The following is a 13135-nucleotide window of genomic DNA, read 5'->3' as shown; positions in this document are numbered from 1 at the left end:
AATGTTGTTTATATCTTAGAAGTGTTTAAGAGCTTAGCTTTTCGAAATAAACAGTTAATTTGTTGATCTAAAGACCCCTGATTTGGTTAGCCTCATTCGGGCGTTGGTGGATGGTCAATTTGGCTGTGGTTTTCTGTAATTTGGAAAGTTTAAAGTGATCTGTTAGGCGATCTGTGGAGGGACGGGACTGAATCAATAGTGGATTTCTCCCACCGCAATCAGAATCATATATTTTGATTGTTGGCTTTGTCTTGAGCGGTCGATCCTAACAATGGAGTAGATGGAAGCATAAAATTACAGAGATATTACTAGATTAATTGCATGGACAAAAATGTGACAAATGGGTTTCAATAAAGTCAAGTGTGAGGTTATCCAATTTGGACCTAAAGAGGATAGATTAGAGTACTGATGACAGACTAATATCAGTGGAGGTCATAACAGACTTGGGGATCCATGTACATAGAGCATTAAAATGTCATGGACAGGTACAAAAATAATCAAAAAGGCTAATGAAATGCTGGCTCTTATATCTAGAGGACTAGAATAGAAGGTTTAGAAGTCAAGTTACAACTATACAAAGCCCTGGTTAGACCACACCTGGAGTACTGTGTTCAGTTCTGGACACCACACCTTAGAAAGGTCATATCAGCCTTGAACGGAGTGCAGCATTGACTGGACACCGAGGGTTAAGTTATGAGGAGAAACTACACAAACAGGGTTGTATTGGCTGGAATTTAGAAGATTAAGGGATGATTTGATCAAATTTTTCAAAATATTAAAGAGAACTGGCTGGGTAGATAGAGTGAAACTATTTCTGGTGGTTGGGGAGTCTAGGTATAGGGGACATAGCCTAAAAATTAGAGCCAGGCCTTTCAGGAGTCATTTCTGTTAACCATAGGTATTGAGGAATATGGGGCAATGCCAGGTTGGCAAGTATATGGAGTTAGGTCACAAAGCAGCCACAATCTCATTGAATGGAAGAAAAGGCTCAAGTGACTAAATGGCCTCTTCCTGTTCCTATATTCCTATGAAATGAATAACCAATAAATTACTTTCATTGCAACATTATTGCTCTCATATCCTTTCTATAAGTGGATGACCAAATCTACATAAAATGCTCCACTTAAGGCTGAGCTGATGCCTTATGTAGTTCATTCTCACTTTCTTGCTTTTTATATCTAAATATATAAAACCCGATTTTCTCTTTATTGCATTTTGCACCTGCAATTCCATGCTCTTTGTTCTTTCACTCCTTTTGAGAATTGCAGCACGTGGGATATATTTCATTATGTTCTTTTTTCAAAGTGTTCTACCTCACGTTTATTTATGTTGTTTGGGGAAGATGTAATTTGACAGACAGACTGGTGCTCACAAGGTAGAGAACAGTCTCGATTCACATGCTGCATGGAAGAAATTATTATGATAGACGATATGTGCACCTTGGGTTCAAATCCAAACCATACTGATGGGATGAAAATTTCCATTTTCTGTGGGCTAGAAGAGGCACGTTTGGGCAATCTGGTTCTTAATAGCAAAGGTATTACTGCACAAACCTGCAGTTAATTTTGCACAAATTGCTAATTCATGCAGAAAGAATATGGCAAAAATGTCATCCTCGTGAAGTTCTGTCACCAGTGGGCACCACAGGGGCTCATGGACTTCATGGGTGTGTGTGACAGCATTATTATTTAAGTTTATAATTTCCTTTGTTTTATGGGCTGAATTTTACAAGCTCTCCGGCGTAGGGGATTATGGTGGGGGAAACTGGAAAAGTCTTCCGGGAGAGGCCCGCCACGACCCCCAACACTGAGAAGGCCCCGCTGCATTTTACCGCCGGCAGCGAGGCCTTGGTGCATCCAGTGGGGCCTTCATTTGCATTGTTATATCTATACAAATAAATGTTAATAAACATAGCTAGACCGGCTGATGGCTGGAAGTCCCGTGCCTTCCGAACCCCATTTGGGGATTCAAGGCGAGACACTAGTGGGGAGGGGAGAGGAGTTTAATTTTCAGGTCGAGATGGTGGGGCGAAAAAGGGAAAACCACTCCGATTGATCGTGGGGATGGTGGGAAGGGGTTGAGGGTCAAATGGGTGGTTAAAGGTCGGCATTTGCAAAAGTGTTTTTTGGGGGGAAATGTCAATCTATTAAATGAGAACTCGGTGGGGGTGGGAGAGAGGAGAATCCAAGATAAATTAAAATTTTCTGCACTTTCTACCAAACGGTACCTTTAAACATGCAAATGAAAGTAAAGGACCTGAAGCCTTTTAAAAATGGCACCAGTACTTGTGCAGTGGCGCGAACACCGTTGCCTAGGATCGAGCGACCATCCCCTGTATGTCATCCCCCTCCCCCTCCCACTCCCCCTCCCCCTCCATTTAAATGAGTCCCTGCACAAAATATCATGGAGGGGTCAGCAACTGACTCTGCGTGGATGGGCCGGCGAGATCAGGGCACACCGCCGTGATTTGCAGCGCGCTCATAAAATTCAGCCCTATGTTTTAGTTTTCTATTAGTGGTGCCCCTCTAAAAAGGCGGTGCTGTTAGCTTTTTGGATAGATGACATTGTGGTAACCCAGTGTTTCCTTATAATTTTATTAAGAAATGGCATTTTGGTGCAGTAGGAGATGCTTTTCTGAGGTTGGGTGAGGCACATTGTTGTAACTTTATCATACATTGGTTGTCTTGTACCGCACCTACAGTTATTGATGTTGACAGTGAATGCTTGCAGTGGGAAGAGTGCCAATTCCCCAGCAATAATACCTCTCACCGCGAGCACAAAAAATTTAAAAAGTCATTTTCATAGAATGATCCACCACAGAAGGCCATTCACCCCCTCATGCCAGGCTCTTTGAAAGAGCTTTTCAATTAGTCCCACTCTCCTACTCTTTCCCCACAGCCATGTAATTTTTTCTCTTTTTAAGTATTTATCCAAATCTCTTGAAAGTTATCATTGAAACTTCTGCCACCCTTTCAGATCGTGCATTCCTGATGATAACTCGTTGCCTATTTTTTTGCTTCATGTCACCTCTAGTTCTTTTGTCAATGACCTTAAATGTGTGTCCTTTCAATACTGACTCTTCTGCCATTGGAAACAGTAAATAAGGAGAAACTATCAAAAGCCTTAAAGCTTTTGAACACCTCTATCATATCTGCCTTTAATCTTCATTGCTCTAAGGAGAACAACCCCAGTTTCTGCACGTAATTGAAGTCTTTCATCCCTGGTGGCATTCTCGTAAATCACTTCTGCGCCTTCTCTAAGACCTTGACATCCTTTTTTAAAGTATGGTGCCCAGAATTAGTCACAAGCTGGGGCTTGATCATTGCTTTATAAAAGTTTAGCGTATTTCCTTGCTTTTGCGCTGTATTTATAAAGCCAAAGATCCATTAATTGCAACAGAAAGGTCACAGACCTGAAACGTTAACTCTACTTCTCTGTCCACAGATGCTGCCAGACCTGCTTCCAGCATGTTCTGTTTTTATTTCAGATTTCCAGCATCCGCAGTATTTTGCTTTTACATTAATTGTGTTCCTTATTTTTGTGTGGAATATATGAATAGGGTCATAGATGACTTTTTGATCAGCGGGGGGAAAAAAATTGGAAATGAAACGATTCTAGACATGAATCTCAGTGGGGATTTGCCTTACTGCGTGGTGACTGCCGGCTCGGTGACGTATTCAGAAAGTGCCCTATATGCGCTGCAGCCGGGGGGATGCTCGCCCTCCCATTGGCTGAGGGAGCCACGTGGGCTGTTGGCCCAGAGTTCCGCGCGCTCCTTGGGCCTGCTCAACCGCGCGACAGAGGGAACGGACGAACGACTTGGTCCGAATCGACGAAGAAGCGAACAAATCCCTCAGCTTCGGAAGCTGCGTTCTGATTGAACTACAAGAAGATGGGTGTTCCGGCGTTTTTCCGCTGGTTGAGTCGCAAGTATCCGTCTATCGTGGTACACTGCGTGGAGGAGAAGGTGCGTGACTGCCGGCCTGAGCGCCGGGCCTTGTGTGTGTGAGTAGGCCTGAAGCCAGACAGCTCCTCCCTTCCCACTGCTACTGACCCAGGCTGGCTATTGCCAGGCCAGTTGTTTTATTTTCTGGCCTCAGTGTGAGAAACGATCAATCTTAAATCATCAGGGGTTTTGTGCTTTGGTTTTTTTGGTTGCAAATAAAGAGCCAGGGAGCAGTTGGATCGCAGTTACAGCAGTTGATAAAGCGGAAGCAACAGCCTCTTTGCTGATCTGAGTTATTAACATTTTTAAAATCTTCCTTTTGCAAAGTTGACTTCTGCTGAAATGTCAACCGTTATCCGTCTTTGCAGCATCAATCTTTCTAACACAGTTAATTTTTTTTTGGACTGTCTTTTCAATGGATTGCTAATGTGAGTTTATTTGCTTCAAAGTACTCCTGATGCTGGAAATCTGAAGTACAAATGGAAAATGCTGGAAATGTTCAACAGGTTAGGCAACTTCTGGAGAAAGGGGAAAAAAGTTAACTTTTCAGGCCCATTTAAGACCTTTCGTCAGAACTGGGAAAAGTTAGATTTAACAGGTTTTGAGCAAGTCACAGAGTCAGGGAAGGAGAGGGAAAAGGAAGGTCCTGTGATAGGGTGGAAGGCAGGTGATAAATGACAAAAGGAATGATATTGCAAGGCAAAAGGAGATGGCAATGGGAAAAGTGAAGAAGCAAAAGATGAGCCAAGAGGAGGTGCAAATGGGAATAGTAGAATCATTATCAATAGCTGCCATTCAAAAAACAAGAGGTTATGACCTGAAATTGTTGAACTCTGTATTGAGTTTGGAAGGCTGCAAAATGCCTAATCGAAAGAAGGGGTTCTGTTCCAGCCTAGGTTGAGCTTATAGAATCATGGAATGGTTACAGCACAGAAGGAGGCCATTCAACCTGTTGTGTCTGTGCCAGCTCTCTGCAAGAACAACTCAGCTAGTCCCACTCCCTTGCCCTTTTCCGGTAGTCCTGCAAATTTTTTCTCTTCAGGTGCTTATCCAATTCCCTTTTGAAAGCCACAATTGAATCTGCTTCCACCACGCTCTCAGGCAATGCAGCACTGCTTAAAAAAGTTTTTCCACATATCACTTGTTGGTTCTTTTGCCAGTCACTTTAAATTGATGTCCTGTGGTTCTTGACCCTTCTGCCAGTTTCTCTCTACGCTGTCTAAACACTTTGTGATCTTGAACACTTCTATCAAGTCTCTCAACCTTCTCTTTATGAAGAACAACTCCAGCTTCTCCTGTCTATCCGCATAATTGAAGTCCCTCATCCCTGGAACCATTCTCACAAATCTTTTCTGTACTTTTTCTAAAGCTATCCTTTGTAAAGTGTGGTGCCCAGAATTGGACACAGTACTCCAGTTGAGGCTGAACCAGTGGTTAATAAAGGTTCATCATAACTTCCCGACATTGTACATTGAGGGCGGCGCAGTGGTTAGCACCGCAGCCTCACAGCTCCAGCGACCCAGGTTCAGTTCTGGGTACTGCCTGTGCGGAGTTTGCAAGTTCTCCCTGTGACCGCGTGGGTTTCCGCCGGGTGCTCCGGTTTCCTCCCACAGCCAAAGACTTGCAGGTTGATGTGTAAATTGGCCATTGTAAATTGCCCCTAGTGTAGGTAGGTGGTAGGAGAATGGTGGGGATGTGGTAGGGAATATGGGATTAATGTAGGATCAGTATAAATGGGTGGTTGTTGGTCGGCAGAGGCTCGGTGGGCCGAAGGGCCTGTTTCAGTGCTGTATCTGATAAATAAATAAATACTATGCCTTTATTGAATGGTTACAGCATAGAAGGACGCCATTCGGGCTGTCATGTTTGTAGGCTAGTTCCACACTCTGCCCTTTCCCCGTAGCCCTTGCAAATTTTTTTCTCTTTAGGTGCTTATCCAATTAGTTTAGTTTAGAGATCCAGCACTGAAACAGGCCCTTCGGCCCACCGAGTCTGTGCCGACCGTCAACCACCCATTTATACAAATCCTACACTAATTCCATGTTCCTACCACATCCCCACATTTCCCTACCACCTACCTATACTAGGGGCAATTTATAATGGCCAATTAACCTATCAACCTGCAAGTCTTTTGGCATGTGGGAGGAAACCGGAACACCCGGAGAAAACCCACACAGACACAGGGAGAACTTGCAAACTCCACACAGGCAATACCCAGAATTGAACCCGGGTCGCTGGAGCTGTGAGGCTGCGGTGCTAGCCACTGTGCCGCCCTAAATTCCCATTGGAAAATTTCAATTGAATTGTCTATAAAGCCCACGATCCTGCATGCCTTTTTAACCACTTTCTCTACCTGCCATGCCATCTTCAGCAATTTGTGCACCTATACCCCCAGGTCTTTCTGTTCCCGCACCCCTTTTAGAAGTGTATTCTTTAGTTTATATTGCCTCTCTTCATTCCTCCTACCAAAATGCATCACTTCAAACTTCTTTGCATGAAATGTCATCTGCCACATGTCTGCCGATTCCAGCAGCCTGTCTGTTCTTTTGAAGTCTTGTCACAGTTCACAATCCTTCCAAGTTTTGTATTTGCAAATTTTAAAATTGTGCCCTTTACACCCAAGTCTAGGTCATCAAGGAAAGCAGTACAGGGGGAACTCCAGTGTATACCATCCTCCAGACTGAAAAACAACTGTTCACCACTACTTTCTCTCTTTACTGTCACTCAGCCAACCTCGTACCTATGCTGCCCTTTTATTCCATGAGCTTCAACTTTGCTGACGAGCCTATTATATGACACTTCTATCAAATGTCTTTTGGAAGTCCATGTATGCCACACTAATCATATTACCCTCACCAGCTGTCTGTCACCTCATAAAAAAGGGAGGAGATAGCAGGGGCTCTGACACAAATTTTCAAATCCTTTCTGGCCACAGGAGAGGTACCAGAGGACTGGAGGACAGCGAATGTGGTACCATTATTCAAGAAGGGTAGCAGGGGTAAACCAGGTAATCACAGGCCGGTAAGTCTAACATCAGTGGGAGAGAAACTATTGGAAACCTTTCTGAGGGGCAAGATTAATCTCCACTTGGAGAGGCTGGGATAGTCAGCATGGCTTTGTCGGGGGAGATCGTGTCTAACTAACTTGATTGAATTTTTCGAGGCAGTGACTAGATGTGAAGATGAGGGTAAAGCAGTTGATGTAGTCTACATGGACTTCAGTAAGGCTTTAGATAAGGCCCCGCATGGGAGATTGGAGAAGTTAAGAGCCCACGGAATCTAGGGCAGTTTGGCAAACTCTATCCAAAATTGGCTTAGTGGCAGGAGGCAGAGGGTGATGGTCGAGTGGAAGCCTGTGACCAGTGGTGTACTGCAGGGATTGGTGCTGGCTCCCTTGCTGTTTGTAGTGTACATTAATTATTTAGACTTGAATATAGGAGGTATGATCAGTAAGTTTGCAGATGACATGAAAATTGGTGGTGTCATAAATAGTGAGGAGGAAAGCCTTAGATGACAGGACGTTCTAGATGGGTGGAGATGTGGCAAATGGAATTTAACCCTGAGAAGTGTGAGCTGATGCATTTTGGGAGGACTAACAAGGCAAGGGAATATACAATGGATGGTAGGACCCTAGGAAGTACAGAGGGTCAGAGGGACCTTGGTGTACTTGTCCATAGATCACTCCCTCCACCACCGACGCACAGTGGCAGCAGTGTGTACCATCTACAAGATGCACTGCAGAAACGCACCAAGGCTCCTTAGACAGCACCTTCCAAACCCGCGACCTCTACCAACTAGAAGGACAAGGGCAGCAAATGCATGGGAACGCCACCACCTGCAAGTTCCCCTCCAAACCACACACCATCCTGACTTGGAGCTATATCGCCGTTCCTTCACAGTCGCTGGGTCAAAATCCTGGAACTCCCTACCTGCCCGAAATAGACTGCAGTGGTTCAAGAAAGCAGCTCACCACCACCTTCTCAAGGGCAATTAGGGATGGGCAATAAATGCTGGCCTGGCCAGTGACGCCCACATCCCATGAATGAATAAAAAAAAAACTGAAGGCAGCAGCACAGGTAGATAAGGTGGTTAGGATGGCATATGGGATACTTGCCTTTATTAGCTGAGGAATAGAATATAAGAGCAGGGAGGTTATGATGGAGCGGTATAAAACGCTAGTTAGGCCATAGCTGGAGTACTGTGTACAGTTCTGGTCACCACACTATAGGAACGATGTGATTGCACTGGAGAGGGTGCAGAGGTGATTCACCAGGATGTTGTCTGGCTGGAGCATTTCAGCTATGAAGAGAGATTGGAAAGGCTAGGGTTGTTTTCCTTAGAACAGAGAAGGCTGAGGGAGGACCTGATTGAGGTACACAAAATTGAGGGGCATTGATAGGGTAGATAGGAAGAAACTTTTTTCGTTAGTGGAGGTGTCACTAACTGGGGGGCATAGATTTAAGGTAAGGGGCAGGAGGTTGAGGGGATTTGAGGAAAAAAAATATCAGCCGGAGTGTGGTTGGAATCTGGAATACACTGCCTGAAGGGGTGGTAGAGGCAGGAATCCTCACAACATTTAAAAAATATTTAGATGAGCACTTGAAACGCCATAGAATACAAGGCTATGGGCCAAGTCCTGATAAATGGGATTAGAATAGTTAGGTGCTTGATGGCCGGCACGAATATGATGGGCCGAAGGGCCTGTTTCTGTGCTGTATAATTCTATGACTCTCAAAACTCAAGCAAGTTAGTTAAACAGGATTTTCCTTTAACAAAACTGTGGCTTTCCTGAATGAATCCATGTGTGTCCAAGTGACTGTTAATTTTGTCCTGGATTATCATTTCTAAACGTCTTCCCACTAAAATTAAACCAAGTGACCTGTAGTCACTGGGTTTATCCTAACACCCTTGTTCAAAAAAGGGTATAACATTTGCAATCCTCCAATCCTCTGGCATCGCCCTTGTTTCAGAAGAGGATCGGAAGATTATGGCCAGAATCTCTTCAATTTCCACTCTTGCTTCCCTCGGCATCCTCAGATGCATTCCGTCTGGTCCTGGTGATTTATCAACTTTAAATACAGCCAGCCTTTCTAATAACCCCTCTTTTATCAATTTTTAAGTCATCCAGTATCTCTGCTCCCTCCTTTTTCACTATGGCAGCATCTTCCTTGGTAAAAACAGATGCAAGGCACTCATTTAGTACCTCAGCCATGCCCTCTGCCTGATTTTTAGTCCCTAATTGGCTGTACCCCTCCTCTTCCTACCCTTTTATTATTTATATGCCTATCATTGCCTCATTGGAACAACCCACAAAACTGATTTCTTCCTATCTCAACTCTTTTTTTTTTCTCCCCTTGGCCAGTCTCTTCCCAGCTACATATATGACTCTTCAGATGCCCTCTGCCACTTCAGTTTCTAGTTTTCTTAACCGAACTGTCTCCTTTTCACCATGGACATCCAATCCCTCTACACCTCCACCCCCCACCAGGATGGCCTAAGAACTCTCAATTTATTTCTTCAATGGAGGCCCAACCTGTACCCATCCACTACACCCTCCTCCGTCTAGCTGTTGATGATCTTGCATTGAACAGCTTCTCCTTGGACTCCACTCACTTCTTCCAAATAAAAGTTGTTGCTCTGGAAACCAGTGTGGGTCCTAGATATGCCTGCCTTTTTGTGGAATATGTAGAACATTCTTTGTTCCAGTCCTATTCAGGTCCCTTCACTGACCCCTTTATCCAATATATTGATCACTGGATTAGTGCCGTTTCCTGTAATCATCCTGGGTTGGACAATTTCATCAACTTTGCTTCCAGTTTCCACCCTGCCCGCGCCTTCACATGGTCCTTATCCAATTCTTCCCTTTCTCAACTTCTCTATCTCCATTTCTGGGAATAGACTATCTACCAATATCTTCTATGAGCCCACTGACTCCTACAGCTATCTTGACTAAACTTCCTCTCACCCGCTTCCTGTAAGGACTCTATTCCATCTCCATCAGTAGCGTAGCAGTAATGTTATGGGACTAGTAACCAGAGGTCTCGCCAATGCTCTGGAGACTTGTTCAGATCCCACCTTGGCAACAGGGGGAAGTAAATTTCAATTAATTAATGAATCTTGAATAAAAAGCTAGTCTCAGTAATGGTGATCTTGAAACTGGATTGTCGTAAAAATCCATCTGGTTCACTAATATCCTTTAGGGGAGTAAACCTGTCGTCCTTACCCCGTCTGGCCTTCCTTGGACTCCAGAACCACAGCAATGTGGTTGACTCTTAATTGGCCACTGAAATGGCTTAGCAAGCCACTCAGTTGTCGCAAACCGCTACAGAAAAGTTGAAGAAGAATAAAACCGGATGGACCTTCCAGCATTGACCTAAGCACCGGAAGCGACAAAGGCATGCCCTGCCCAGTTGACCCTGCAAAGTCCTCCTTACTAACATCTGGGGACCTGCCAAAATTGGAAGAGCTGTCCATAGACTAGTTAGGGAACAGCCTAACGTACTCATATTCTCAGAATCACACATTACAGCCAATGTTGCAGACTCCTCCATCATCCCTGAGACATGAAGTGCTACCTACTGAAGCTACAACACAGGAATAAATAAAAAAAACAGTTGCAGCAGCATGCAATAGACAGCGCAAAACGATGCCAGAACCAATGGATCAGATCAAAGCTCTGTAGTCCTGCCACATCCAGTAGGGTGGAGGATGCTCCATAAACATCCCCGGAGGTGGCAGCACTGTGGTATACAGTTGGTAGGGATTTGCCCTGGGAGCCCTCAACATTGATTCTCATGACATCAGGTCAAACGAGCAAGGAAACTGCCTGCTGATTACCACCTGCTGCCCTCCCTCAACTGATGGATCAGTACTACTCCATGTTGAACACCACTGAAGAAGCACTGACAGTAGAAAGGGCACAGAATGTACTCTGAGTCGGGAACTTAAATGACACAGTGGCTTGGTAGTGACGCTACCGATCAAGCTGGCCAAGTCCTGAAAGATAGAGCTGCCAGACTGGGCCTGCGACCAGTGCTGAGAAACAACAAGAAGGAAAAGCCCATTTGACTTCACTCTCATAAATCTACCTGTTATAGCTGCATCTGTCCATTTCAGTATCGGTAGGAGTGACCACCGTACAGTCCTTGTGGAGACAAAGTCCTGACTTCACACTGAGGATACCTTCCATTGTGTTGTTTAGTTTAGTTTAGAGATACAGCACTGAAACAGGCCCTTCGGCCCACCGAGTCTGTGCCAACCATTAACCACCCATTTATACTAATCCTACACTAATTCCATATTCCTACCACATCCCCACCTGTCCCTATATTTCCCTACCACCTACCTATACTAGGGGCAATTTATAATGGCCAATTTACCTATCAACCTGCAAGTCTTTGGCATGTGGGAGGAAACCGGAGCACCCGGAGGAAACTCACGCAGACACATGGAGAACTTGCAAACTCCACACAGGCAGTATCCTGAATTGAACCCGGGTCGCTGGAGCTGTGAGGCTGCGGTGCTAACCACTGCGCCACTGTGCTGCCCCTGTGGCACTACCACCATACTAAATGGGATAGATTCAGAACTGATCTAGCAGCTCAAAACAGGGCATCCATGAGGGGCTGTGGGCCATCAGCAGCAGCATAATTATATTCAACCATAATCTGTAATCCTGTGATTCGCCATATCCCTCATCCTACCATGACCATCAAGCCAGGGGATCAACCCTGGTTCAGTGAGAAGTGCAGGAGAACATGCCAGGAACAGCACCAAGCATACCTAAACGAGGTGCCACCTGGTGAAGCTATAACACAGGAATACATGCATGCTAAACACTGGAAATGGCATGCGACAGAGCAAAAGGATCCCACAACCAATGCATCAGATCAAAGCTTTGCAGTCCTGCCACATCCATTCGTGAATGTTGGTGTACAATTAACCAATTAATGGGAGGAGGAGGCTCCACAAATGTCCCCATCATAAGCGATGGTGGAGCCCAGCCATTAGTGCAAAGGACAAGGCTGAAATGTTCGCAACCATCTTCAGCCAGAAGTGCAGAGTGGATGATCCATCTCTCCCTCTTCCTGAGGTTCTCAGCATCACATGCCAGTCTTCAGCTAATTCGATTCACTTCACTCCATGTGATAGCAAGACATGGCTGAAGGCACTGTATACAGCAACGGCTATGGGACCTGACAGCATGTCAGCTGTAGTACTGAAGACTTGTGCTCCAGAATTAGCTGTGCTTCTAGCCACGTTGTTGCAGTACAGCTGCAACACTGGCATCTACCTGACAATGTGGAAAATTTACCATGTATGTACTGTCAACAAAAAGCAGAACAAATCCAATTTGGACAATTGCAGTACCATTAGTCTATTCCCAATTATCAGCTAAGTGATGGAAGGGGTTGTTGACAGTTCTGTCAAGTGGCACTTAGTTACTAGTAAACTGCTCACTGATGCTCAGATGGGTCCCATCAGTGCTGCTAAGATCCAGACCTCATTACATTCTTGGTCCAAACACGGACAAACAAGTTGAATTCCAGAGGTGAGATGAGAGTGACTGTCCTTGACATCAAGGCAGCATTTGACCAATCATCCTCAACAGTGAAACAGGCAAATGAATGAGCCATGTGTGCATATCAACAGCTGTGAAGGCTGCAGTGGGACTGACACTCTCCAGTCGTCATGGATTACCATGCCATTGGCTAAAGATTGCCAACCCATCAAGTTTGTCGCGTTGTCATCTGCACACTGACTTCCTCGCGTGAAAAGATGACTCTTGCAGTCCTCTGCCCGGGACATTGAAAATCCCTACGGGGATGGGCGAGTGGCATCAGAGACAGAGCTGTGAACCTGGAGGTCTCTAGTCACAAATTGGTGGTGGATGCATGATGGTCTCTGAGCTCTTGGTTTTGGGACAGAAATAGATGCCCGGCAGCAACATCAGTGACTGAGCCTTTTTAGGATCCACTCTGCTCACCTCAATTGAGAAAGGGGCTAGCAAAGGTGCCTCAAACATAGGCTGTCCCAAACTGTCCTGACCAGAGGACCACACCCAGTGGGACCACCATCCTTACATTCGAAAACACAGACAAGCAAAAAAAAAAAGGATGAATTTCTCTATCTGGAATGTGCGTACCCTTATGGACAATCAAAACAGTGAATGCCCTGAAAGGAGAATTAA

The 13135-nt window shown here is 45.0% G+C and overlaps 1 protein-coding gene across 1 annotated transcript in view; it reads left to right on the top strand.

The window, feature by feature from the left end:
* The first annotated feature begins 3740 nt into the window (after positions 1-3740).
* xrn2 (5'-3' exoribonuclease 2) overlaps positions 3741-13135 on the top strand; it is a 112911-nt gene continuing 103516 nt past the window's right edge. Inside the window, exon 1 of the mRNA XM_068044391.1 lies at positions 3741-3967. Coding sequence (XP_067900492.1) covers positions 3893-3967 — 75 coding nt within the window. The 5' untranslated portion in view covers positions 3741-3892. The remainder of the gene's footprint in view (positions 3968-13135) is intronic.

The sequence above is a fragment of the Heterodontus francisci genome, chromosome 13 (assembly GCF_036365525.1).
Source record: "Heterodontus francisci isolate sHetFra1 chromosome 13, sHetFra1.hap1, whole genome shotgun sequence".
NCBI classification, from domain to species: Eukaryota; Metazoa; Chordata; class Chondrichthyes; order Heterodontiformes; family Heterodontidae; genus Heterodontus; species Heterodontus francisci.
The sequence above is the reverse complement of the archived record's forward strand: the minus strand, read 5'-3'. Positions and strand labels throughout refer to the sequence as shown.